General features: G+C 40.3%; 3 protein-coding genes across 3 annotated transcripts; all 3 read left to right on the top strand.

The window, feature by feature from the left end:
• Positions 1-1,825: 1,825 nt before the first annotated feature.
• On the top strand, positions 1,826-6,539 carry LOC104514631 (parvalbumin, thymic). Its single transcript, XM_010158370.1, has 5 exons — positions 1,826-1,865; positions 3,577-3,644; positions 4,450-4,582; positions 4,849-4,958; positions 6,240-6,539. Exons 2-5 carry the CDS (start codon positions 3,584-3,586, stop codon positions 6,263-6,265), a joined length of 330 nt encoding a protein of 109 aa, XP_010156672.1. The 5' UTR covers positions 1,826-1,865; positions 3,577-3,583; the 3' UTR covers positions 6,266-6,539.
• Positions 6,540-12,673: 6,134 nt separating this feature from the next.
• Positions 12,674-14,940, top strand: LOC104514630 (parvalbumin beta-like). Its single transcript, XM_010158369.1, has 4 exons — positions 12,674-12,746; positions 13,426-13,558; positions 14,322-14,431; positions 14,915-14,940. The coding sequence occupies exons 1-4, from the start codon at positions 12,686-12,688 to the stop codon at positions 14,938-14,940; spliced, it is 330 nt and encodes a 109-aa protein (XP_010156671.1). The 5' UTR covers positions 12,674-12,685.
• A 7,635-nt stretch (positions 14,941-22,575) lies between these two features.
• LOC104514629 (parvalbumin, thymic CPV3) lies at positions 22,576-25,227 on the top strand. The gene is made up of 4 exons (XM_010158368.1): positions 22,576-22,659; positions 23,014-23,146; positions 23,591-23,700; positions 25,202-25,227. The coding sequence occupies exons 1-4, from the start codon at positions 22,599-22,601 to the stop codon at positions 25,225-25,227; spliced, it is 330 nt and encodes a 109-aa protein (XP_010156670.1). The 5' UTR covers positions 22,576-22,598.
• The last annotated feature ends 2,135 nt before the right edge of the window (positions 25,228-27,362 follow it).

Genomic DNA, 27,362 nt, shown 5'->3' with positions numbered 1-27,362 from the left:
TTGTTGGCACTATGTAGGCAATTTCCCGAATTGGAGGGGGAGAAAAGGGTGGTGTGTGCACAAGGGAGAGGAAATTTTTTTCCCATGTAGCATAAAAGTAATTTCTCACAAGAGTTTGAGGGGGGAAAGTGATATTTGTATCCCTTCTACCAGATGTCACCAGTGACAACAAGAGCCAGTATTAAATATCTATCCTTCAAATTCTTGAAATTTTTCAGCGTCAGCTGGTCAACAACCCATTCAGAAAACTGGGAAAGCTGACATTTTCCTCAGCTACTCTTAACAAACGGCTCCTCCCCTCACAAGAATTATCTGTGTCTGAAACTTCTTCATGGAGGGCAGACATGCAGAATTGGTAAAAAGAAACAAACTTGTAGCAACAATTTTTCGTAAGCGTATATGCAATAAGTGAAACCACACCCCCTCCACACACAGTATCTTTTGCAACAGCCTTTTGTTGCTTTTTCATCAGCTGCTGTCAATGGTGGATGCACTGAGGTCTCAGTGGTACCTCACTTTCTGCTTTTCCTGCCTCACACTAGGATTTATTGTCATTCGCTTCAGTGCTTGGTTAGGTTTGCCTCCGTCTCAAAGGGAAATGCTTCTGGAAAAAAGATGCCTTGAGACTCTTTCTGACATTAAGACAGTCTCTGCACTGTCACTTCTTACTGTGCCACCACCTCAAGCTGTGGTGCCAATGCCATCCCTTGCCATCCCTGACGCTGGCCACAACGCCAGCTTCGGCTGTCATCCCTGTGACTTGCCTTGCGCTGTTCCGCTGCCTCCAGCCCCCGGGAGGTCCAAGCCGACAGGCTCCTCACCCAGTTACGCTACGGTGCTCATGAAAGAGAACTGAGATGCTCAAATTGTTTCTATGCTATTAAAAACAAACAAACAAAAAGATAACTAGCACAAAGGAACTCTTGGAAACAGGAGTGGCCAAAAAAACCCGTTAAAAACCACTTATCTAAAAGCGATCAGAAGGTGTGAAGCAAACCTGCAAGTACTCCTCACACACTGTCCCCTGCAACATGCTGCTATTGAAATCTTTCTCTCTGTTCTGAAAGCACAGGTCTTTCATGGAGAGCTCAGGGGCTTTTGTCTCAGAGACAGCTGGGTGTATCACAACCCTTTGCTTCATACATACGCGACGAAACAGGATGTCAGAACCTTGCAGAATCTAAGATTTTCTCTGGAAACATACCAGACAAAATACCCTCCCCCAAGCAACTGTTCCCATGGATTGACATATTATTTTACCTCCTGTAGCAACAAATTCACTGAGGGTTTTTTCAAAACAACAGACCAGACATTCTGGGACTACAACATAACTATTATTTTCCCTAAATGGTTTGCTACACAGACAATATTCGAACAGGGTATTTATACATTTCTTTTTGTTTAGTGCTCCATGGCGAAACTCTATCACATGCAGTGTCTACAGATAACAAGTTATTATATTTAAACATTCACTAGAGGCACCTCCTCAGAGGTTAGCAGACTCCTCTGATCAAGCATGTTAGATGGAGGTGGTTTTTTCCTGCCCTACACCATACGGAGAAGTTGGTATTTTCTGCTTAAATCAGAAGAAATTTAATAGGAGTCTGTCCTTTTCGCCTATCCGGCCACTTATCTTGTTTCGTTTGCAAATATCATATGTATTCTCTTGAGATAAAAATAGTGCAAGATGATTAGTTAGGCAAGTTCATTTGACACCATTCCCCCTTCGTGACGCTGAAATCTAAAATCTGTATATGGTATACAACTTAAAGTATATATATGCAAGCTCAGCTCTGCCGGAGACTCACAGCAAGTACGTTCCTCCCAACAGACGGCTTCCTTATCCAGCCAAGAAGACCACAAAGGTAAGCTGATTAGATCCTCTGCTTTCAGAAAAGGAAACACAAAGGCAGAATGCTCCCTAAATGGAAAGCTCCTATGCAATTAAAATGTCTATTCTTCTATCAGCTTCCAGCATGTCATATCTTTACAGGCTAACACAGAATAGAATCAGCATTCAGATCACGGGATGGAAAAAGACAGGAATGATGCCCCTTATAAAAAATGCTGCAGTTTTGAGGTTTTCCTTCCACTCTTCCCCATTTTTAATGCTGTTAGCAGTGAGAATTAGGGGAATGGCAGGGCTCCAAATTCTCTTGCCTAGTGCTGAGAGGGGGACGTACTTTGCACAAGAAGCCACTAGGACAAAATAGTTGCTAGCAAAACGGAGTATCTCATCTGCCTTAGCTGGGTAAGTACGGATTGCCAGCAGCACGCATTTGTACACCCTCTGAGCTGCTCAGAAAGGGACCGCAGCGATGGACAATCTCCTCTGCTGCAAACCAACAGGTACGGAAGCAGGCATGTCATATTTTAGGCAAAGTTTAGGCACACAGACTATTAATGGTTACTAGCATTGTTTTCCTTCTCATGATTGCTGCTTTCCATGCCTAAGACAGGAAGAGCGATGTTGTTGAAGATCAGTTAGGGATTCATGAAAAGATATTTCTGTCTCTTGCGGCGTTCAAGCGTAACCTTTCTATGCCTCAGCTCCCCTTCCTTCATTAACATGAAGTAATGTGGTAACTTGTAACCAGTCTGCAGGGGTGTGTGCAGGCTACTGAGCTGTACATGCATCCATGCTATGCTCACACTGAAAAACTGACTAGAATTTCAGGCCTTGTAGCATTTTCTTCAGTGATATATACTGCGTTGGCAAACTCTTGCAGCTGTTGGTGGCTGAATGGAACAAAGAGTTTGTCAAATGCTGCTGTATCAGAAGAAAACGCCTCCTCCACTCTACTAGGAGTGAATATGAAGTCTCAATAGCGCTGTTCTAAGCACATCAATATACTGAAATGCCAAAATCTGGATAAAAATCTGGTTTGTTATCAATTACATGGAATAAAAAAAAAAAATCCTAGAGCATACTTGAGAAAACTTTTTTATAAAGCTATCATAAAACGTAGTCTTTTAATGATGCAGCAGCCCAGCAAGACAAATTTATAGTGCAGTTACATGTATTGATGCAACTAAACAGAGGAGGAACTTAGTCTCCAAATTTAGATTTCCTTGAAATGAACAAAATATATTACTGATTCTACACTATTTTCATTCTTAGGAAAGATAACCACATTTACTGATAACACTAGATTATTTTAAAATTCCAATTACATTTATTCCAGATATAGTTCTAGGGGACATACTGAGCCTCATCGTTTATGTACGCAGTAAATATGTGCTGATTCTAACTGAGTAATCGTCCACCTCCAGGAAAACCCACACAGAAGTCATGAAGTTTAGTGGTGCTGGACGCCTTTGATTCGCTCTCCCAGTGCAGTAGGGGCATCAGATCTTCCTGAAGCCCCACGCTCGCACGCAGAATTCCTCCCTCCTTACCCAGCTTTAGTGCAAGCACCTGCTGCAGACATCTGTTACAGCACACTCCGCTTGCAATTAGATGAATAATGTCTCCCCTATCATATACTGTCTCAGCAGCAACTTCAAATAGAGCCATGAAAGGGGTAGAGAAGTCACTTTAATGACTAAGGAGCTCACATTTGATTTATTTTACAGTTCAACAATGGCCATCACTGACATCCTCTCTGCTAAAGATATTGAATCTGCTCTCTCCAGCTGCCAGGGTAAGGAATGGTCTCTCTGCAGCCAGAAGCTGCATATCATTTTTATGTCTTAAGATGACATGCCTATCATTTTCCCCTTAGATTCCTTCCCCGTGAGATCTCTTTCTAGCTACATTACAGTACAGCCCCTTGAATTCACAAAGTCTCACAAATGGTTATTTGGTGGGTAACATGCCCCAAAACACAGAGCAGCAATGAAAGAGCCGCAGTTTCAGCTAAGGCTGGCTTAACTCTAAATTTTGTCAATATTTGAACCTGTTAAAGACTTATATTTAAATAGCCTTTTCCTTCAAAATGTCAAAAAACCCCTCAGCTTGCAGAATCAGAGTCTCATTGTGAAGCAACAACCCATCTCAGTTCTCTTAAGAGTGCTTCAGCAAGACCAAGCCACTTTTCCAAATGCTCAAAGAGCTCGTTTGACTGTGCATTACTTACTTTTCTACCAAATTCTTCGCCAAAGTAAGGACTAAGTGAAAATGAAGTAAGAATTACAGGAGTTGGTCTGTAAACCACAGTAGCACCCTCTAAATATTTATTATTAATTGCATGTGACATGCTGCATAAATCCTGAGTTAGCAAAATGTGCATTGTAGCAGAAAACTCCAAACTGGCTGAAAGGTTACATGACCACAGGCACAGTGATTAAAAGGGAAATTGTCCGTTTTATCTTCTTTTTTGCTACACTGGGGAACAAGAGGAAGAGGAGCAGGCTGATGCTTAAGAAAAGGCATACGTATTCCCAAGGAATGAATACAGTAGTAGCAACTCCAAGGCAAAATATTTAAACAGCTTCTGTTTCTTCCAGCTGATGATTCCTTCAACTACAAGTCCTTCTTCTCCACGGTTGGATTATCCAGCAAAACTCCTGATCAGATAAAGAAAGTTTTTGGAATCCTTGATCAGGACAAGAGTGGTTTCATCGAAGAAGATGAGCTTCAGTAAGTACTGTTCAGCTGCTGTATTCCTTTAAACAGTGTAAAGCTTCAAACCGGCTTGGTGTCCTAGAAGAAACCTGCTGTTAGTTTAAAAATAAACCACAATTCCTTGTCTTTCCTTGAATCTGTGTGGATTTCCTCAGATAATAAGAGCAGGCATTACCTTATGGGTTTCTGGCATGGGCTTAAGAAAACCAGACATGGCAATATGCCAAGGGCATTTTGGAGGCTGAAACTCCAGCACAGTCCTCTGCCCGGTTCTGTTGCAGGCTGTTTCTGAAGAACTTCTCGTCGAGTGCCAGAGTCCTGACCTCCGCGGAGACCAAGGCTTTTCTGGCTGCAGGTGACACTGATGGTGATGGCAAAATTGGAGTGGAAGGTGAGACTTTCAGAAACTTCATAAAACTTGTGTTTTAAAAGGCATTTAAACTGTCACATGAAGAATACATCCAATTACTTGGGCCTGCTACGTTCTGCCAGTTTTTATACTAGTGAATACTCCTTTATTCTCAGAGCTTTATTCCCACTCAGTCTCTGTTGCAGCAAGAGCATATTTAGGCCCAATGCAGAGCCTGTTCTTCCAGTGAATAACAGCAGCTTTGGGGTTAACTCTGCCGTACGTTTGATCCATAGACTCTATGTGCCAGATTTTTAAAACATCCTGAACACCTATTCTTCTCTGAATTTCCATTTTGGCAGGGGATGCTCTGCACTTCTGGCCATATGAGACTCTCATTTTTAAAAACACTTCCACCTACATAAACTTATTTCTTCATCTACCACTGTCAAACATCGGCCAATATTACTGAGTCGTTAATTCAGTAATGTAAAATAAGACCGGTATTGTTTTTCAAGGCTAGAAGTGCTGAAATACAGCACAGAATTTTGTGCTGGAGAATTACCTGATAAGTGCAAATTTCACTGGGCAGTCCTTCTACGAGAAACTAAACCAAATTCCTAAAGAAAACCTCACATGGATGATGTGAACTGGCCAGGATATTTATTTTAGAAATTGCAGCAAAGAAATGTAGAACATTATGCATCATATATTAGAGATGAAGTCACTGAAAACAGGGCTGTCTCAGCTGAACTAGGACAGGTGGCAATAACTCTAACAGACACACGTGCTAATCTTAGCCAGAGTTTGGGAGGAGAGAGATACACACTGTTGGAGGAATTTGCTTTAGCAGCAGCTTTTGCAGCTTCTGTTTATGAGCCCCAGATAGGGCATTATGTTATGCAGTTCTCAGCCCTTAACCATTGAACCTCCCATTCTGAAATTACATCACTACTGATATTATGTCTTTGGAATAACAAAACAAAAAAATCCCTCATATTGAAAGCTACAGGCTCGACCTAATTCACTCTCCGCTCCCTTGGTTATTATCAGAGTTTGTAATGGGTTAAAGACAGTTTACTTTTAACTCAGGACTTCCCACAAATACGAGTTTATAGGCACACTCCTCCTCTCTGCACTTACTCTTTTTAAGGAGTGAAAAATCTGTTACGCCCCCAGAATCTCAGTTTAGCAGTAGCTTGTGCAGTGTTATAATAACTTTGGGAGCCCTCCATGGCTAGGAGTTTAAGTAATTTTTATCTATCTTTTTCTGAAGATGTTAAAACCCACTTTCATTTAATTTCTCATTTTCTTCCTTGACAGAATTTCAGTCTCTGGTGAAGGCATAAACAGCATTAGACCAAAGGCAACCTTGGACTGACTCTTCCAATTACCTCGTCCAACAAGCACTTCGCACTCAGCATGTGTTTGTACATTTTTATATTGTTTCAGGCGTTAACAATTCCCCATACATCAAGTTCACACACTGGATTGCTGTGAAATCTTGCAGTGTACAGATGTTTTGGTCACGTGGTATTGTTACATTTCCATTGTAAAGAAGGCACTTTGTGATTTTCAACCACTCATAATGTTGCAATTGTGGCTGGAGGAGGGGAGAAAAAATATTAAAAAAGCCCAAACAAATAACAACCACCTGGGGGGAAAAAGCTGCTTTTTAAATTTTGTTTAGGTTTTCCATCCTCATACTTGACCATGCTGACTCACCAGACACAGTTTTGATGATCTTAAAGAATAAGACATCTTTTAAGGCTTAATTGTACTGATTTCATTGAGTTTTGTTTCTGCTTAATCCTGACCCTAGAGGAAAAACAATGCTAACAAGATAACTAGAAGTAATTTATATTAAGTCCCAATCCTGAGAGTATGAGAAAAAAAAAATTAAGAGGAGTTGACACATAGCTCAAAGCATGGAATAAGTTTGTGGGTAATTTTACAAAATTAAGTACTAGACTACAGCATGTATCATCATAAAGTGTTTATGGCCTAAAATGTAACTCTCCCTTAAGAAGATTTATCGTTCATGAAACCTAAGGCAGCTGTGAGATAGAGGAGAAGGGTCTAATCCCAACTCTGACACTGTCATAAGTCACAGTCTCCTGACAATATGGGCCACAGGCCTGGAGGTTTCTCTGTGAATCATGAACATGTTGCTTGTTAACTCTTAATATGTACAAATCAGTAATACTTTGCCACATTTATGAATTTCAGTGTTACCTACAGATGAAACAACAGCCAGTCTTGCTGTCTGATTACCTAAAAGCTCTGTTACGTTGCTAAATAATGGCCATTATTCCATTCTTTCATTTATTATAGAGGATAATCATCTATATAATCCATAGTATTAGCAATTTCATTAAGTCTGAAAATTGCCAGGAACTAGTCTTTCCTTTGACAGGGGTCTTACAGGATTTAGAGCTAGTTACAGCACTGTCTACAGTAATGGACAAAGTAAATAATGGTCATGGCTAAATGCAGAGCTCAGTGCACTGAATAGACGTTGTGCGTTTCTGACTGAGCGGGTTGGACGTTTCCCCACCAACACTTAGTTGTCCCCTTTCCCATCTACCATTACATGGTTCCAGCTCACAGACCGACTGTCATTTCAGTACTCCCTGCTGAAACTGGATGATAATTATAACATAATTTGGCAGCTGTTTCGAAGAAGAGCAGAAACAAAGCCTTCTGGAACTTTTATGTAACATTCAGTGTTGGCATTTCCATGAATTGTGAGATGATTACATGAGGCAAGTACAGCTCACTCGTACCCAGGGATGTAAGAGGCAGGTTTAAGACGGCTAACGCAAAAGAGGAATTCTAGCAATCAGACTCACTGAAGCCTTGGCAGAATTATAACGAATATAAATCCTAATTCTATCCCCACTGCCTTTGATGTTAAATCTGGGTTTAAATTATAGTTGCTGTTAACTGCAGCACTGAAATATTCTGCATAATGATGAGACACTGTTGGTTCCATCTACCTTATTCATTTTCCTATCTGCTGAAGAAAAAGATCCAGAGCTATCCAGATCTGCAGCAATATGCAGCTGTAATAAATACATTAGCTCTTCACACTGCTAGTCACTGAAATATCATGACACTGGCTCACAAGCAGATGGCACACACAATACCATAAGTGACAGACCTGACACTGCATTCCTTGCACATCTGACAGTCTCATGTGGCATGCAAGAAATGCAACACCGTGGCCTACGCTGTATCTCAGGGCTGCTGAACAACTGCACATCGCTGCCTTCTGTCGCCGTGAGGGGGAACTAAGCACTGCTGAGAACCAGCAATTCCTGTGTATGTTGTAACTTTACATAAAACTTAGAGAATTTTGTTTATGAGAAAATCTGCTCTTCTTAAACAGTAACTTGTGACAAGATGAGTTTTAAATCTTATTAAAACCATCCAGACATTTCATTAGAAATAGAAATCAAAAAAGTCCCCAATTTCAAAAAAGCCCGTAGATCGTTCAGCAGAAACAACACCTAGTCCCTATTCAGCCTTCTGTCGGCACTAGGATCCAGGTTTAGAGCTCACCAAACCAGAAGAGAGTATTTCCTGCCTAAAGGAAACAAATTCCAAAAATGTAATGTTTTCTTGGAGGCTTCATTTCAAAGGATTTAAGTTCAGCCAGTGGCAGCCTTCAGTTTTCTTAGGGAATAGCATGGAGTGCTCTCCGAACTCGACAGTGTCACTGCACTACAGAAAACCTCTGCAGGACGTCTGTGTGGATGCCATCTGAAGTAATAAAGGGATGAATGGTGATATCACAGTATTACCAGAACTGAGGTATAGGATCAGAGTAATTCATGCTGGAAAGGATCTCTGGAGGTGTCCGGTCCCAATGCTTCCGCAAAAGGCAAACTTAGGGCACATTGCTCTAAGCTGAGTTTGAGTATCTTCAGGGCTGGAGGCTCTATAACCCCTCTGGGCAATCTAATAAGTAAAGATTAAATACTCTGCATCAAGATTTTATGAATGAACTGCACAAATAAAACACTGCTGAGTACCCAATTAACCAGAATGCTGTTAGAAATTGTTCATGCTACATCCAATCAGAAAGGATCTAAGAACACCCTGTATTATGATAACCTGTTCTCAGGTTTAGAGTAAGACCGTCCTACTCAGTACAATACTGCTTCATAATTCTCAGGATAAAGGAAGTGTTGTTTATACATTTTACCTTTATTTAAGACAAATAAAGAGCAACCCAAAATGTGAGTGGCAGATCTGAGTTCCACTGAGCCCGAAGACCAAGTTCTGAGACACACCTCAGGCCCCTCATTACCCTGTACAAGCAGTTATAACTTCTGCTTATACATTACGTGGCAGAAGCCGTCTAACCCTCCCAATTAACCCTTCACAATTTCTTGTGGAATGAAGACGTACTATAATCTCTTTACGTGCGAGCTAAACATGAAGAAATTGATTGTGCTACACAAGCTCTTAGAAAAAGGATATAGAAGGCCAGGGTGTTGGACCCAATATCCCAAACCCAGCCCAGTGCTCTATCCACTGAATCCATCTCTTTTAAAAGGAAATTTTGGGTTGTCCTGACAAAGAAGCAGAATCATGCATAAGATGAAACCCCCTGGTGTTTAGTGGAAGCTGGGTGTCTCCTAACTTCATGTTCCTCTAGAGCCATTTGTAAACTTCAGATTCAGTTTCAGCTCTCCAATGTTTGAAATCTCTCAGGCCTCTTCTAACAAGTAAGAGAGCACAGAAAGGGCAAGGGATGTCAGAACATTCATTGCACACACAGGCTGGTAAAGTTTCTTCCCTGAGTTAGCAGCCAGCCCATGTGGAAAATCTTTGATGCAGCATTATCAGAGGCGCCTGGAGATCTTCACACAAACAGTGTGGGCAGAGGGGGCCAAGGCTGGATTCATTTCCTGGAACGGGTACTGAAATAGATACGTCTTGATTAAATCCCTGAACAGACGTACCTAACGTTTTCATGCGTTTCATAACGTTCCTGTATTTTAGAACACTAGTAAGTGGAATCTGAACTAATATAAAGAGTTCACATTTTATTAACCTTGGTTTCCGTATTCCTTTTGCAAGCACAGGAAGATAGCGCCACATTGGTCTGGGCCTGCCAGTATGCTTTCTGTACCGAAGGCCTACCCAGCAAACGATCTGTCAGCTGGGATGTGGCTGTTTCATAACTTCTGATTTGCTTATCAGCATGTCCTACACTCATGAAAACAAGAAAATCAGAGTTTTTCCTCTATCAAGCTCCGGAAAAGAAAATCATCAGCACATCGGTTACAGTATGAAAAGAATGTCCCCCCAGACAATGCCCTCCCCTGCAGTTACAAAGATATTATTGACCCTAAATTCAAAGGGGAACTTATGTCAAAGTAGAATATGCAGATACTTGACTGAAAGAGAATCACATCAGTCCCATCACAACCAGGTATTAATCGGCCGGGATTCCCTACAAGCTAACTTTCCGCTCTCACTTCCAGGATTCCAAAACAAACTGATCTGACACTTGCGGTGAGTTCCCTGACGGACTGTAATATTTAGGTAGCGTAAACACAAGCACAGTAAAACCTGGGTTTGTTAAACAGGTGAAATAACTTGTTCCTCCTAATCACCATTAAAGGAAAGTCCTCTAGGATCATTTCTGAGTTTTCAATTCAGTCTGTTTATATTCCAGTCCTTGGAGTGATCTGGTAAACTAGACTTTACTTTTAAATATCTGTTCCTTCCTCTTCTCTTCCCGGCTCACTGCCGCCCACCTGTAACCTGCTCCCATTCCCAGGCCCTTGCTTCTCCCACCGAAGCAGTCCCGAGGAGCTTTCACTCTGGACCGGACTGTCTCTGGTGCCATCTACAGACAGGCTCTGGTTGGCCACAGAAATACTCAAAAACGTGGATCGATACTGCTTTGTAATCTCAATATGGTCTTCTCACAGGCATTATTTCTTGAAAGTTCAGCAATTCTGACACAATTATCAGATCCTCTCTGATCCCTGGCCATACTCTCAATTATTTCCTAGGAATCTGAAACAAAGGCAAAGCAGATCCCCAGATGGAAACGCTCTACCATTTAGTTTATATACCCAGCAGTTCAGGGTTAAATGGCTTCAAAAGTTTGATCTTATATAGTCCAGAAATCTTTGCTTTCACAATGTTCAATTTAGCATACAGCATGGGTTTAGATAACCGAGTTAGTGCTTCTCTTGATGAAATGATCAAGGGAAACTAAGATGTGCAAGATGAGCTTTTGTCTGTATTTTCCTTTCCTTTGAAAGAAAAGATAGCAGTTTAATGCTATATTGACCAAGTGTTAGGATTTATTTTAAATGCAATGGCATTACTCAAATACTATTGAAATCTACGATACTCCAGGCACGTTTATGTATGTGTGGGTGTGAAATGTTCTCCCAATGGCTTTTCACACCGTTGGCCAATTTCAGCCATTCCCGAGGCCACGAAGTTCCAACAGGTTTCATGAGATAGCTGAGTGGAGGATCCTATTAATAACCACTAAGAGAAAAGCTGCAGCTGGAGCTTTGCCACTGTCTGAATCCTCAGAGAAGTTCATTTTTTTGGTACAGAAAGAAAGAACCAAATAGCTCAGATTTCACTGCCCAGTTTCACTCCTTACCATTATTTGATGCATACTCCTGTGTGCTGCTGAAGAGCTGACAACCTTCATTCGATAAAAGGACATGTTTATTAGGATGGTTTAGAATTCACCATGCAATAAAATAATACTGCACCAATGTCTTCAATATTAGAGTTTAGAGTATGTATTTCTGTAATTGTGTAACCAAAATTATATAACAGGTTAATAAAAATACTTTGGGCTGTTTTAAAATTAAAAATGTTATCTGTGAGATTCTAATTGTCTGTCAAATATATCTATTACAAATGCAGCAGTATTAGTATTATTTGGAGACTATTAGGGCAATTGCAGACATCATGTTTCATGGGTAATTCCTATCAGGACTGGGCCCTTAAAAGTCACAGTCTACTAAGACGTCCATTTGTTACTGTCATTAAGCACTAAAACCCCCAATTTTTCTTAATTCAGAGATCAAAAATCATTACTAGACTAAAAATAGGGGCAGACTGAGAGGATTTACTTTGTATGGTACTAAAACATATATTGTCTAAAACACGATGCACATTCCTTTGGGATATAAATATCAACCTGATTAGCTAGCAGGTCTTGTCAGCCACAGTAACTTATCCCCTGGGGTATCTGAGCCATCACGTGGCTCCAGGACTTCTGTAAAAGGTCGAGAGGACTTAACTAAGGTCTATATAAGTCATTATCTCTGTCATTTCAAAAAGAATAAAGTCAAGAGGATTCTGCAGATCTTCTGCCTTACAGTTGTTTCTGTTCTTGGTTTGGGGAAAACTAAGTGGCAAGGTGAGTTCAACCTTTCCTCTGGAGCTTTTGAAGGCATCACAATAATCCACACAAAAAATGCGTGGAAATAACCAAAGATCCCCAAATGCCATACAGATCTATAAGTACGTCTGGTTCTGTCCTCAGCCTGTGCAGCTGAAGACTTCACGAGAGATAAGAGCAAGGCAGATGCACTACATCTGTGTGAACTAAAGGATGACCAGTCGGGTCCCTCAGGGCAGCTCCCCTGGGACCTAGGTTGCAACTGCCCCGCTAACCAGACCTGCCTGTCCTGGGGCAGCACGAAAACTGACGCCGCAAGTTCAACACAAACTGTACCCACTATTATTTTTCATTTTACAGTAGCTTTGACATGGCTCTTACTGGTATCCTGACAGAAGCTGAAATCGCTGCTGGCCTACAGAGCTGTCAAGGTAACATTGATGTTTAAATCTGGCTTTTCAGTTTGTCAAATACCTTTGTCCTCACTACCCCAACATCCCAGCTCCAATGGAAACAGAAAAGGCTGAAAGGACAAACTAGACAGTATAATGTTGATTTCCTCTCCAGGGTATGTGATAAGATGTTCTTGTTATGTTTGTTTGCTAATTACAGCTTTAATTGTTTTATCAAAAAGAGAAAAAGGAGGGAAGGTAATGGAACAGATGCAAGTTTTAATCTCTGCCAGCCAAGGTAGAGGCACCCATCATCACTTGTGCATTGTAGCAATATTAAGTATGAAAAAATCTAGAGGCTGAAATCCTGGGTTTTTTTCATTGAATAATAATAAAACTCCTGTTGGTTTCAATACAAGCACGATTTTTACCATCAAGTTCTGTGAATTTCTGTGTGTGTGAAGTATCTATTTGCAAATACATGTTCTCGCATGAGGAAGACCACAGTCAATATTTATCTTCCTAGGTTAGAGAGATCATTGATGTAAAAATCCCATTAATCTGAAATAAACCCAGCAAAATCAAAGACTGTGGATTGGGGTTTATAATGACCCACATTTTACTGCAGAACAGCTTGCTGCTTTTTGACAAAAAAGCTAACTTTGTTTTTGTTCCAGATCTTTAACTACTTTTCTTCATCTCTCCCTGCTTCTCTCAGCTGCTGATTCATTCGATTACAAAACCTTTTTTGCCAAAGTGGGACTCAACTCCAAGTCTGAAGACCAGCTCGCCAAAGTCTTTGGAATTCTTGACAAGGACAGGAGCGGCTTTATTGAGGAAGATGAACTGAAGTAAGTAAATTAAAAACTGAGTTACCAACAGGCTTGAGGTTTATTGTCTAAAAATGCAGGATAAGACCAATACTCCTTTTCCTTCTGCCTCTCAGGATGACAATTGTGTGTGTATGTGTGTGTGTGTGCAGGGATGTGTGTGCTTGTGCTGAAGGAGCTGCCAGACAAATAACGAAGGAAAGGCTGGATCACACCGAGAAAACATTCTGATGGCCCTGAAAATACTTGTTTCATGTAGGGTAACTGACAGAATCTGAAGATAAAAATAGCTGTTCTGCCAGAGTTTGCTTTTTTTATTGCAAGATTTTTTACCAGACTGAATTCAAAGGGCTGTTTTTCTCTCATCTTTCTATCACATGAATGGTATCTTCCAGATCATATTCATCTGACTTTGAAGTTAGAAAGTGAGGTTAGAAAAATTCCTGCCACTCTTAAGAGTCCACATCTTAGGAGAAAAGAAGGAAGATAACACAGGAGGGAAGGTGAATCCTGCCACTATGGAGTCAGTTTTAATTGTGCATTTTTAATCCAATAAAACCAAAACATCATCAAGGAATTTTACATGTTGTGATGCAACATCCTCTTCCTTTCTTACCCTTATCCTCACTGAACTTAGAGGAAGTTTTGCCATTGAATTCCGAATTACAAAGAGCTTTTGAAATACTCTGAAGAACTGAATCAGGCTTGGAATTTTACACCTATTACCAGTTACAAACTCTGAATGCTTCCCCTACTGAAGCATTTGTCCTCTTACCTTTAACAGACTTTTCCTGCAAAATTTCTCAGCCAGTGCCAGAGTTTTGACGGATGCTGAGACCAAGGCATTCATGGCAGCAGGTGACAGTGATGGAGACGGTAAAATTGGAGTGGATGGTAAGGCTGCCTTTATTAGACAGAGTAATTCTGCCACTGAGATATCCTAACAGCTACCTCCAGGCTGCCCTGCTCGCTAGACTGGATGTTATGGATCTGATTCTGAGGTGCTCAGATCTGCTCTGTACTGTAGAGAGGATCTAACATATGAAGCGGACTTGGCTACAGGTGGTCAGTCCCTTTTTTCATCTACAGAGATTTTTTTCAGGACTGGAACATAAATTGATGTATTTATAAAAATTCAGTATGTAATTTCACTGCTTTTTACTATTGAACTATGGTACAACGTGACACTTAGATGCAACACTTCCTTTGTCTTAAATATCTATTATTATGAGTATAAAATGTGCTACCTTTAAGGAATGATTGTCAGAGAAAGTATCATTAATTTCCCATTTTAAGTCTAAAAATTAAGAAAGTAATATTTGACTGTGCGATTACCAATTGTGGTTCCATTTCATTATTCTTTCATTTCTTTTTCAGAGTTTCAAGCTCTGGTCAAATCTTAACAAGCAGTCGAGATAGAAGATACCTGTGCCATAAACAATCTTTCTTATTGCGAGCCTACTATTTATTTGCACATCTTGTACCTTGGAAGGTCATGAACAATTATTGCAAGGGATCTCATATTGCTGGAAAACATCTGAAGTAGTGCAAGCACTGCTTAAACCACGTTCCCCAATATTTTAGGCAGAAGGTCTTTATACCACTGGGAATCTGAATTGGAATCCACTTTGCTCATCTGAATTTTGGGCAATAAAGATTCTAGTAAAAATATTAAGAGAAGAAGAAACTAATGCATCTCTTTGGATCATTTAATTTTCAATATTTGCATAAATAGCTAGCACCTGCTGTAAAAAACTAGAATTAATAAAATGCCCAGGAGTAAAACCTGGTTGTGGTAACTGCTGGCAGTGGTATTTAACCAAGAGTGTGTCTAATGCTCCATATGTTCTTACGTCATTCTTTATGCAACTGATCGTGTTTCATACAGTAATTAAACGGCAGGACTTAGCACTAATTAAGCTGTCATTTTTAATATAAGATCAACTGGATCCAAGATGAATCTAGATTACTGAAATAGCAATACATGCAGAATTCTCCAAGCAACCGCTCACCCTCTGCCCACCTGATGGCACTGTTGTTCCACTTACAACGAGAGTATTAATGACCACAATTCTAAGTTGTTTATTTTGCATGCAGTCTAATTAGAGAAGATGTGTTTTTACAACTGTCACAAATGCAACTGAAGGCAAAGGGAGTTGTGTTTCGGATACAACCAGGTGAAAAGCACTTTACAAAATCAAGTCCCTGGTGCTCCAGAATGGCAAACTGGGGCATGTTACCACAAATTAATCAATGTTCTGCTGTTTTTCTCCAAAAACTGAGGATAACATAATGCTCATATCTCACAGGGTTGTAAAAATAAATGCATAAATATTTGTTAGGAAAGCATAATAAAATCAAGAGCTCCAAAAAAAAAGTGCTAGGAAATTAGTCATTTTTTCTTTACAAACATTGAAACGGCAATCCAGAAATAAGGAATAAGGACAATGCAAAATTCTGAACAGTTGCTCATTAACTGAAGTTCATCCAGCTGACTAAGTTAGGGTTCTGGTTGAAAAGTAAGAGCGTGATGGTGTCATCCTGATTTTACCACACTAAAAACACATACAACATTTTAGCCTGATTGCAGGGCTAAAAGCTATCATTATTGTCAGAAAATGCTATGCATCTCAGCTGATATTATGTTTTACATTTTCGCCATGTAATATGGGTCACCTGAAGATCTTCAAGCATCACACCAATATTAATAGCTAGCTGAGAGAGAAAGGCACAGACAGCTCAGGTGACTTCTGAGTTAGCAGGCAGCTCCCTTATTTAACCACACTTCCTTCCACACTGATTAGCTTGCTAGGTCTACAAATCTAAGACAACTTCACCACTTACCATTCCATTAAGAACAGTAAAAAATGAATGACAAGGTAATTCTGATATCACCCTCAGTGATCACTCCCGAAAGTTAAGACAAGAGACGCTTTTAGACCTTTCCTTCTTTCAGTATTACCACAAAGGTTGGTGGAGAAAACGCTGGTTTTTGTCTACAAGAATACTCCTCCTTCCTTCCTTCTTCCTCGCTCTCTCTCTCTCTCTGCCTCCCTGCCTTTCTCTCTTTCTGTCTCTCCCTCACACAGGCTGTCAGGTACTGTGACATTTCTGTCACTCCTTATCATGTGCTTTAAGAAGGCTCTTCAAATTGTGCCTGTAAGGCTACAACTGGAAAGACTGCTGCATGATCATAACGTATATTCCCACGTAGCTCCCTTAAAGGGAAGAACACTCCTCTGGAATCATAAATTTGGAGAGCTGAGACCATGGCCTGTATTCTGCATAGGTTTCTATCCAACCCCTTCCACCAGAATCCCTAAATAACGTGGTTGCCTTTTGTCAATGGAATTCTGTCACATGCTTTATGTGTGTGTTTTAAGCTCTTGTCTGAATCTAGGCACCTGATTCTCATTTATTTAGAAGGCCATTTTTGTTAAATAAGTGACTTTTGATGACTACTTACAATGAGGTTAACTCTATAGGTTATTTTCACTTTATACCTCACTAAGGGTTATACATACTCCTACTGCAGAAATTAATGGCAGAAATCCCACTGACATCAATAAGGACAGGCAGTGAATAGAGAAATAGTTGGAACCACTTCAGTGCTACCTTCTTTATTTTACCATGGCTCCCTACACTGCGGGTCATACGGAAACACAGCCACGTGCAAAAAGCCTTTGGTAACAGTAGAGTACCACGTACAACTCTTTCACATGTCCCAAAAGGCAGCATCCAGACTATTTCACAGCCTCCAAAGTTAAGGCACCGTTATTCTTAAAATACACAGAAAACCTGAACAATCTAGACGTTTAAAGATCACTCCATCTGACACTGTCCAAATGCTGCCAGCAGGCAGAAACATCTTAGACAATTACGTTTAGGGTCAGTCAGAAAATTGTGTTACTGAGACACAGAAGCACTTGCAAGTGAATTAAAGACAAACACATGGCATATCAAATGCTAGCAGACATCTTCCAAGACAGCTTTTTAAGTGAAGAAGTACCCTGATCAGAGCAATCTATGAATTAGTTACACTATCAGTTTTGTTAGTCCATTCTGCTATCATTTTCAAACAGAAGTTAATCTCATTTACAAAGAATGATAAGGAAATAACTTAAACTGGGGAAAGTACGCAAGACATTTCTCATAACATGAGAGAAGTACCTGTCTTCGTTTAGCTCCAGACCCACAGTGCTGCAGGACGTGTCCTGGATTCCACAGCCCAGATGTCTGCTCCGTGCTCTGGATAATACGCTCTGCTTGCTGCAGGGAAAGAAAGCTTTGTCACTGAGGCCTCCCAGGCCTGGGTTTCATCCTTCATTGTAACAATGCACATTACCAAAAAAGGCAAATACTAAACCATGTTCGCAAACCTCTGTTAAATATGGTAAAAGACTATGGCCCCGGCAACCATTCAGATTGGAAACTGTAATTATTTCTACATGATTAAAGCATGTGCCTTAACAGAGAACTTGAAGTGGCAAGATAATAGACATTTTGTTGTAAAGGCCCTTGTCAATGGTTACAGCTATATTCACACTAAGATTCTCTGCTATCCCCACGGATACATCAACCTTAATGATCAACCTCATAGGTTATTGAGTATGCCTCTTAGTTACTTCCGAACTCATTACAAAGGCAGAATCTGTTATCCGGGATCATGATACAATTGTTCCGGCCCTAACACACCCAGGGCTGAAAGACGGAGTTGTGTGGGGTTTAGAACAGTTGCTACGGCATCTCTTTACACTACTGCAGTTGGTCTCAGGTTAACACCTCTCCTCTGCTCTCACCTGAGACAACTGCTGATGTTTCGTTTGCATCTGCTTGAAGTCATGTCTTTGGTTGATTGGCACTGCTAATTAACTCTGTGCTTCCTACTCAGCAGAACACAAAGAGTACAAGACTAGTCCACAACCTGTCAATGATCTAGCAAAACACAACTTTCCTCTGCTTATTAGAGAATCACAGAATCACAGCCTGGTTTGGGTTGGAAGGAACCTTAAAGACCATCTAGTCCCACCCCCCCTGCCATGGGCAGGGACACCTGGACACCAGGCAGGTTGGTTGGAACGAGATGGCCTTTAAGGTCCCTTCCAACCCAAACCAGGCTGTGATTCTGTGATTCTCTAATAAGCAGAGGAAAGTTGTGTTTTGCTAGATCATTGACAGGTTGTGGACTAGTCTTGTACTAGAAGTCAATGGTACCTGATTTGAAAACAGTTGTTTTCTATGTTCAGATTCCTAGCAAGAACTTATCAACAGGAATGTTCTGTACTTCTCAGGACTACACCTTCACTTGTAATTCTGGAAGCCACACACAAAAAATATGGCTTTAATTTTCCTGTATATACTGTGCATAAAGACACCTCGGGGGAAAACTACAGAAGTAAAGTTACACAAGAACATAACTGTTCAGATGAACAACTCAGTGACACTTTCAGATGTCCCGAGCACAGCAAATACCAAACAAACAAATCTTTCTTAATTTCACAGGAACTAAACATTCCTGGAAACTGTGCAATACTCCAATTCTGTAGCAGACTTTGCACTATTGTTAACTGCCCACTGCCTGGCAGCTATTGTTCTGGTTGAATCATTAGGTATTTTCTTTATAGCATTACATTGCCAGCATAATATCTTTTAGAAAATTTCTTTTATAGAGATCAGGTTTTGAACCTTAAAGTGATTACAACCACCTACAGTAACACATACCCCAGAAGTAAGAAAAACAGCCAGATAATTTATCTGTAAAACAGATTGTCTAATTAAAGCATCCCTTTATATAATACACTCATCCCTGATTATTGCATCCTAATTGTAGTGGAGGGAAAGCTGTACTTCAGATGGAGCGTCATTAATAAATAAATACAACCCAGTAACCCTAGATTCCCACCTGTATCAATATACAGTGACATCAACTGGATTCTGAAATTCAGCTCTTTTAGGCTTTTGTAAACTATCTTTCAGCCAGGATTAGCATCACTTTAGTTCTCAGTGTTAAATTTCAAACATTAAAGATCCCTTCATATGCGATAATAGTGAACTTATTGTAGCAATTAGCTCACTTCTATTTGTGATCATATTTTAATATAATACTAATTCTGGCTACTCTACTACTGTCGAATACATGGAAAACCAGTTCAGCGCCCGGTGTGCCATGGCAGAGTGTAGGAGGTAACCAGATGCCATTCTTTGAGCATTTGGTGCTTACATTATAATACAATGCCTGAATTAGCTGAAGACATATTTTGAGCTTGACTATTATAAGCTTGCCTTGATCTTGGCATTTTCTTCTAACTTCATTTCAATTTTCTCATTCTCATTAGCTTTTAATAATTACTGTTGTATGGCAAGTCAAAAACCAAAGCAAGCAGTTCAATGAGCAGTGTGTAGGAGCAAGCAGAAAAAAGGGAAGTCTACTATAAAGTAACATCTATAGCACTATCACAGAGGTCTAAAAAAACCCCTTTTCCCTAGAAACATCTCGGCAGTAAAAATGTCAAGAGGAATCAGTAAAAAAAACCTTCTGTTAAAACTCCTGTCAGCCTGAGATGATCATAAAGGAGAAAATTCACGACTGAGTGCAAGAAGGTACCTACAAGGATGGAAGCTATTTCAGGGTGACTCTGTAGAGAGCACAGTATGTGCTTCACTCCCACTGCCACTGTCTGACAGATGTCTCATGCACATCTCAGGCAGAATGCAGTATGAAGATACAGTACGGAATGACGAAGATATACGGAAAGAACCCCAGAGGAGCCGAGATCTTCAACCTGTAGCAGTCACCATTGTTCAATTTGTAGTAATCAGACAACACTAGCTGAAAACAGCACAGTTCTTAGCTTTAATAGGAAAGTGCTCTTCCAGATCACTACAGTTTTCCTACTGAAAGCAGCAGAAAAGAGCTTTCTTTCATCACCAGACAGCTGATATGTGGGACTGAATATAAGACTGATCATTTGTGATTTATGCCACCTTCTTTTGCATAAAAAAGAGAGCAAAAAAGGAAAAAGTATTATTAAATGGTGTCTGGTTTTTCATGCTAATTACACCTTGTATTTCTCTATCCAAATTCAGACCAACAGGTGCTTTGGAACAATTGCTTTGCTTGATACTTTTCTCACTGTCATTTAACCAACCAGGAGTAAACCCACTGCAGTCCACTAACTTACACCAAGGCTTTGACACGTTACTAGTCTACTCCACAACATCATCTGAAACATTTCCAACTGTAAAAAATATTACTTGTTCCGCACACCATTCTATTTCCATTCATTTAAAAATAAAATTATGTGCATGTATTAGGAGAGCATTACTTTAGATACCACAATAGGCGGTTATACAATAAACTCTAACAAAAAAAACCCCACTGGGTTTTATTGGTCTTCATCCTAGAGTTTTGTCCACATAAACCCTCTTAAAGATGGAAATAGATTTTTTTCTGAGAAGGAAAACCTTGTGCCTGCTGTTCCCAATTTTCTTAAGTTTTTTTTCCCCAAGTTAATGCTCTTAAAATATGCAACAAACCCCACTTATTTATACCTACAATTTTAATTTCATATTGAGGAAACAGATTGTGAGAGTGTGTGCTGTAAATGAATAGAAATCTATCTCCACATTAACAAAGTCAGATTCCTACAACTTCAAGTAAATTTATTATTGATTTAATGTAATTTAAAATATTCAGGATACATTATTAAGTAGGCCATGTATGCATATACATTATGTATGATTTTATACATTATGTATGATTACACATAATCTTCCAAGGAATCCAGACAAAAAGATTAGCTTATTCAGCTTTACCTAGTTTCAGAGTTTTGCTGCCACTGAAGGCACTGGTTTCTCTTCTACCCCTGATTAGGGACAGCACTGTAATTTAGAAACCGGTTGGGAAACATGAAATGAAGCTTCCTGTAGAAAGATCACCCCAAATGATAGCACGCTTCCCTCTATCCTAGTGACAAGTTGTCTTTGTCAGAATGACACATTGTCACCTCTGATCTTTCATCTCCAACTTCTCTTATACATTCCAAAGGATCAACAGACTTAGGGAACTAGTTTCTTTTCATAAGGATTTAATTGCTGGAGTTATCTTCCAGTGAGCAACGTCAAGGTCCAGAGGTTAACTGAAAATCTTGAGCATACTTGGATTGAAAGGCTGTGTTTTGACGGCAGAGTTGTATTTAATTAAGCACAAGTGGATTTATTAAACTGTTCTTGTCCATATTATATTAGGATATAAATAGAAAGAAAAGTTTAATTAGTTAAGGAAGAAATTTGAGCTAGGTCGCAAATCAAACATTTGATCCATGAAACAGTAACCTAAGTAGTGGTTATTGTCACCTTTTGAATCCTTTATAAGCCAGAGTGGCAAGCCAGAGGCAACATTACTATTTTGCCTGGTATCTCCTCAGCTATTTTTCCTTTACCTAGCTGAGAAAACTATAAAGGTGAGCAGCTGACTTGAGATTAATTTAATGAAATTACTGTGCAGAGCTGCACCAATAGTAAGTACAATAACCATTGTTCTAAGATTTTAATTGCTGGAATTACATCTGGATGGACCTTATTTGGATAAGTACCGGTTTTCTTTTTATTCTCCAGAGCTGTTGGGGGAGGAAACAGACTCAGACCTTCCTGCCTTTCATTTTTCCACTGCATGTACTGTTAGTTGTATTGCCAGATGCCATGCATGCCTGTAAGACTAATTATTAGATTAACAGTTACATAGAGTTTAAAAATGTGCTGTACTTAAATAGGACACAGGTAAATGATGAAAAACTGATCATCAACTCACAACATCATTTATGTAATCCATCTCATGAAAAAGGATTATTTCAGCACTGCTGTTTTTAAGGAAGTAATGTACTAAATCCTCTAATTTATTTAGGAATAGCTGCGATGTCGGTTTGATCAATTATATTAATCTCCCCTTAGAAGTCTTGTTAGTCATAAAGTGTTCTTCGAAACACAGGAAAACCCATTTGTTGTATGATGCATGTGCATTTCACAAATCCCTTTGCACCGTACTATTTTGCACAGGTTTAAAATGAGCCTTACAGACATGCTAAGCCCTTCCGATATTGCTGCTGCTCTGCGGGACTGCCAAGGTGAGAAAACAAAACTCTCAAAATCTACTATTTTGTGTACCACAGGGCAAGTTCAGCTCAGTCCCCAAGCAATGCTGAACCAGCGCGTACTGTAAAAAGATTCCTGTAATCTCTTCACTTCGCTGCCACAGTGTATTTGTTCACGACTGGTTTACAGTGTCAGTTTGTAACTTACGTGGGGCTTGTTGATCTTTAGGAGGGTGTGGTGCAGCATGGCAAAAGCCATTCTTTGACAGGCTTTATCCATCATTCATGTTTAGGCCAATGAAAATGTAAGAAAGCAGCACCCTCAGACCGTTTAGGAACAGTGAACGCAGTGGTCTGGGGTTAATTAATTTATTAATTTATTTTCAGCTCCAGATTCCTTTAGTCCCAAAAAATTCTTTCAGATCAGTGGGATGTCTAAAAAGAGTAGCAGCCAGCTCAAGGAGATCTTCCGGATTCTCGACAACGATCAAAGTGGCTTTATTGAGGAAGATGAGCTCAAGTAAGGATTTTCTGTGTCAACTCTTTAGAGGCTATCCAAAGTTCAGCACTTTTTTCTTTCCAGAACTGCTCTGTAAATGTGAGCAGAAGTTATGCTAAATGTTGATAAAACCTTCAGCAGATTGTGAAAGGTGTATTTGAGTAGATAATCCCTACAGAGAAAACCAAATTAGTAAATACCTGCCTTTAATGCTCAGTATAGAAAAAAGTTACTCCCTGGGGCTGGATTTTGGTAGTGGGCAGAATCAACTGTATCAGGGCTGGACTCAGAAAGCAGAAATAAATGTATGTGACTAAGATTTAGCTTGTCCAACAAAGCAGTGTTTGAAGGACCTGGCTATTGTGGCAAATAATTTATTTATAAATAGCTATCGGTTTGATTATACAGGCAGGATAAAAGATTAATATTCTGTGAAAATCCTAATCAAAGTTGTTTTCTTCCTAGGTATTTCCTTCAGAGGTTTGAGTGTGGAGCCAGAGTGTTAACCACCTCAGAAACCAAGACCTTCTTGGCAGCTGCAGATCATGATGGGGACGGTAAAATTGGGGCTGAAGGTATTAACTTATTTATGTATAGAGTAAGGTTCCTCAGGATGTGTAAATGATGTGCGATTCTCTTACGTTGATGGCACAGTAATGTACCCCCAGTGAGTGTACTGAAACCCTTACAGTAGCGATGGCCCCTGATCGCACAGGTTCATCTCTGCAACTCCTTTTGCACAAGCAAGTAAAAAAACCCCACCTAGGCTGCCCTAAGGAACTTGCGCATTGCCGCTCACTCACAAATTTCCAGTTGTTTTGAAAGGAACCGCCCCCTATTCCTCCCCCCACCTACTCTGATGTAAAGCTGCACTAGCATCACTCGTAACACACAAATGTAAAATCACGGACAAAAGATCCCGCTCTGTGCAGAACGTAGATGACTCATTTACAGCAGTCGTCTCCCAGCAGAAATTCCACTAGTCAGTGAAAGCATTCCCGATGTGCAAGAGCTAGCAGCCGCAGTTCAGTACTGGTTTTGCATCGTAAGGAGAACAGAATGATGGAGTGCCACTGCCGCGACATGAGATCCCACCACAGGCTCTGTGCGTGGGGACGGATGCCATTTACCGTCCTGGCAGGTTAAGGACCAGTCAGGAAGGAGCAGCTGTTTTAGGAAGCAGCATATGGCACTCACCCCATGGAAATGCCAGTGTGATGTCATGGCTGCTCCGTGCAGAAAGCTCCTGATCCCGTAATTCCGTATTTCTGTGTCCCACTTTGAAGAGGAAGCACACCCTCACACAAAAGGCTCATGGCCGATGGCAACTTGCCCCACGGGAGAAGCTGCCTAGATGAGCATGAAAAGGGCTTAGGGAACAGCACGCAGGGAATGTGCGGGTGGGCAGATTCCCTAGCTCGCTGCCCTAGGAGCACAGAACTCTTCTGTTTCTTTCTTTGGAAGGAATTAAATCCAGTTCCTTAGGAAATGTGCCAGAATAAACACACATGATTTATGAAGCGATCTGTATGCTAACAGAGTCATTCCGGGACAGGATGGATCAGATGCTCTAACTCACAGAAGCCAAACATTTCAAAGATATTCCCAATCACAACAGCTGTACACCACAGTACTTCAGCATCATAACACACGGACCTGCACAGCGCTTCTGGCTTCAGACTGTGTGCAGTCAACTGCATTACAAACAGCCCATAAGACACATGAACTCACTGCTTGTTCTTTCGCTTCAGGTCTTGACTTCTTCTTACTCAAACTATTAGCCCTGCCATTATTTTTGCCTGAGATCAGTAATATGCAGAGAGAAGGCTAAAACTACCTTGAACATTTCGTTATTCCTTATAAATGTCAGCAAAACACTGCTTTTCCTTCTCTTGTTTAAAAGAGGAGATTTAGACAATGTCTCTCTCCCATACACGGTGCCTCTCCCCTGGTCATCTATCAGGTAATTCTTTCCTGTTCATTCCTATCCCAAATCTCTTGATAACCCACTAGTCTTTTACTCCTAATCCTTTCATTTTAACATCTATACTGTAAATATTCTCTTATCTTTAACAGAATTCCAGGAAATGGTGCAGTCTTAGAGGATCAAAAGGACCAACCTAGACAGAATCTGCACGAGACATTCCAAAACCTTGAAAATCAGAAAACCCTCATTTACCTTGACAGTGTCTGTTATTTGTTCACTGCCTTAGCAACATAACGAAACACTGATTTATTAATTTTTTTCATTGTGTGGACCATTTGCCATGTTCTAAATTCTACTTTAGCAGACATTCCCCTTTAAAATATCCAATAAAACTTAATCATATACAGTATTTTGTGTCTGGTTTCCTGAGCCCTAAACTGCAATGTGTGAATTCTTAGACTAAAAGTGTTAATCCCTCCAAGATCTTGTTCTTATCAGACTTCATATATGGAACATCTTTTGAAATCTCGGGGAGTTCTGTTTACAATAGGCCTTCTGGATTAAGCTTGAAGTTCTCAAAGGCTCAGATCTTCGTCGAAGACTGGGAGCTCAGATGTAGTTGTGAGGTGGGTGAGGATACAGTCTCTCACTGACTTCCATGTGAAAAGCAGTCATACATTTTGCTAAAGTAGTGGCTTCTGCATGAGAATGTTGCTGTTTCAAACCACCCTTCACATTAGCCAACTAAGAGAACAAGAAAGTCAAAATCACATGTTTTCCTGCAGAAAGAATTAAAAGGAAAGCCTGTGTGGACTTGAGGTTTCAGATAACTGTGAGGCTTTAAAAAGCAGAGGGGAAGCAAATGTTATCTTCTTGGTGGTATTTTCTAGCTTTCTCAATAGGGAGGACTAGAAGTGTGGAGGAATAATTTGTAGAAATGCTTGTCGAGACTCTTCAACGCGCTCTACCTGGTATTTCTGGGCTACGGCTGCGGTATTACAAATGTCCTTCCGCAAAGCATCCACCTCTGGGGATGCTGAAGAATGCCTTTTTATGAACAAACAAGTCAGTCAGCAGAAAAGAGAGATGTTCCAGTGCTCTGATGGAATATTTATACACCCACTTGTTTCCACAGCATTAACAAGTGCTGTGTACTGCAGCTCACACGCAGGCAGCTTGCAGGAGCCACCAGAACACAACGGAAGCCTTTTCACCAAAGTGAAGGGTTTAGAGTCACTGCAACTTCAATGCATTTCTTCCTTTGCTGCAAATGACATTTAAAATTAACAGCATTTTTTTTCTTTTCAAAAGACACTATAAATACTGGTAATTGTGCAGAAAAACACCAAAACGAGAGCTGAATTGTTTATGGGATAACCAGCTATTGCTGGGGAGGAAACGAAGGAATCCGAATGTGCTCGCGAGAAGGGCTGTACATCCCTCCCAGCATCCGGCAGAGCCCATACGCTGACGCTTTGACACGCTAGACCCTTTTCTCTCTCCCACCCTGCATTTCCCAAACCTAACAAAACAGCGACTGAAAACTTCCTGTTGGCCTCGAACATGTCCATCGTCAAAGCAAAAGCAGTTCAGTAAATTACACTTCCCCTTTACCCAGTGTGAAAAGAAGTTCATGCACTGCCACCCTCCAAGACACCTGAGACAGCTGCACCAATACAAATTCTATAATGGTTCATCCCTGAGCACATCCCTGCGTCTTTTCTGCAGGCCCCTGCTCCTCTGAGAGCCAAGCACTGCAGAACCAGCCAAGAAACATCTACTGCCTTTTAAAAACACATGTATATATTATTCTACAATTATTATATTATTATTACTATATTATTATTCTACAATTCTTAACAGTTGACAACTCAAACCAGAATTTTTATCCCGTTTCAAAATGTTTTCAAGTAGCTTAATTTGACGTCCAAGTGGTTTGTAAGCTGGTAAACTCAGTAAACGTGAGAATTCAATACGGTCATCACATTTTTCCTTTTCCTTTTCTTGTGCAAAAATAATACAAAATGAGAAAATATTAACATTAAATTTTAATAATATTTCTTACCATTATGAAATATGCTCACTTGGCATAAATCACTAGAAAATCAATGACTGAACCAGATCTCCTCAGGTTTACACAAGCTGAGGAGCTGACCCGTCAGGATCTGACCCACGGAGATTCTCATAGCACAAGCAAGATGTCACAGGACATTCACAAGAAATAAAGTGTGCTCTTGGCCATGTGTGCTGGCTTTGGCTGGGATAGAGTTCATCTTCTTCACAGTAGCTGGTAAGGGGCTGTGGTGTTGA

This window comes from Eurypyga helias, unplaced genomic scaffold (genome assembly GCF_000690775.1).
Source record: "Eurypyga helias isolate BGI_N326 unplaced genomic scaffold, ASM69077v1 scaffold14309, whole genome shotgun sequence".
NCBI classification, from domain to species: Eukaryota; Metazoa; Chordata; class Aves; order Eurypygiformes; family Eurypygidae; genus Eurypyga; species Eurypyga helias.
Note: the sequence above shows the minus strand (reverse complement) of the source record. Positions and strands in the feature narration are given on the sequence as shown.

What these genes read in the sequence shown, in the direction of transcription:
- LOC104514631 (XM_010158370.1), top strand. Translation starts at nt 3,584, where the DNA reads ATGGCCATCACTGACATCCTCTCTGCTAAAGATATTGAATCTGCTCTC. An exon ending in ATCGAAGAAGATGAGCTTCA is followed by an intron (nt 4,583 to 4,848) that starts GTAAGTACTGTT and finishes GTTCTGTTGCAG; the next exon opens with GCTGTTTCTGAAGAACTTCT. An exon ending in TGGCAAAATTGGAGTGGAAG is followed by an intron (nt 4,959 to 6,239) that starts GTGAGACTTTCA and finishes CTTCCTTGACAG; the next exon opens with AATTTCAGTCTCTGGTGAAG.
- LOC104514630 (XM_010158369.1), top strand. Translation starts at nt 12,686, where the DNA reads ATGGCTCTTACTGGTATCCTGACAGAAGCTGAAATCGCTGCTGGCCTA. An exon ending in TGGCCTACAGAGCTGTCAAG is followed by an intron (nt 12,747 to 13,425) that starts GTAACATTGATG and finishes TGCTTCTCTCAG; the next exon opens with CTGCTGATTCATTCGATTAC. An exon ending in CGGTAAAATTGGAGTGGATG is followed by an intron (nt 14,432 to 14,914) that starts GTAAGGCTGCCT and finishes TTTCTTTTTCAG; the next exon opens with AGTTTCAAGCTCTGGTCAAA.
- LOC104514629 (XM_010158368.1), top strand. Translation starts at nt 22,599, where the DNA reads ATGAGCCTTACAGACATGCTAAGCCCTTCCGATATTGCTGCTGCTCTG. An exon ending in ATTGAGGAAGATGAGCTCAA is followed by an intron (nt 23,147 to 23,590) that starts GTAAGGATTTTC and finishes TTTTCTTCCTAG; the next exon opens with GTATTTCCTTCAGAGGTTTG. An exon ending in CGGTAAAATTGGGGCTGAAG is followed by an intron (nt 23,701 to 25,201) that starts GTATTAACTTAT and finishes TATCTTTAACAG; the next exon opens with AATTCCAGGAAATGGTGCAG.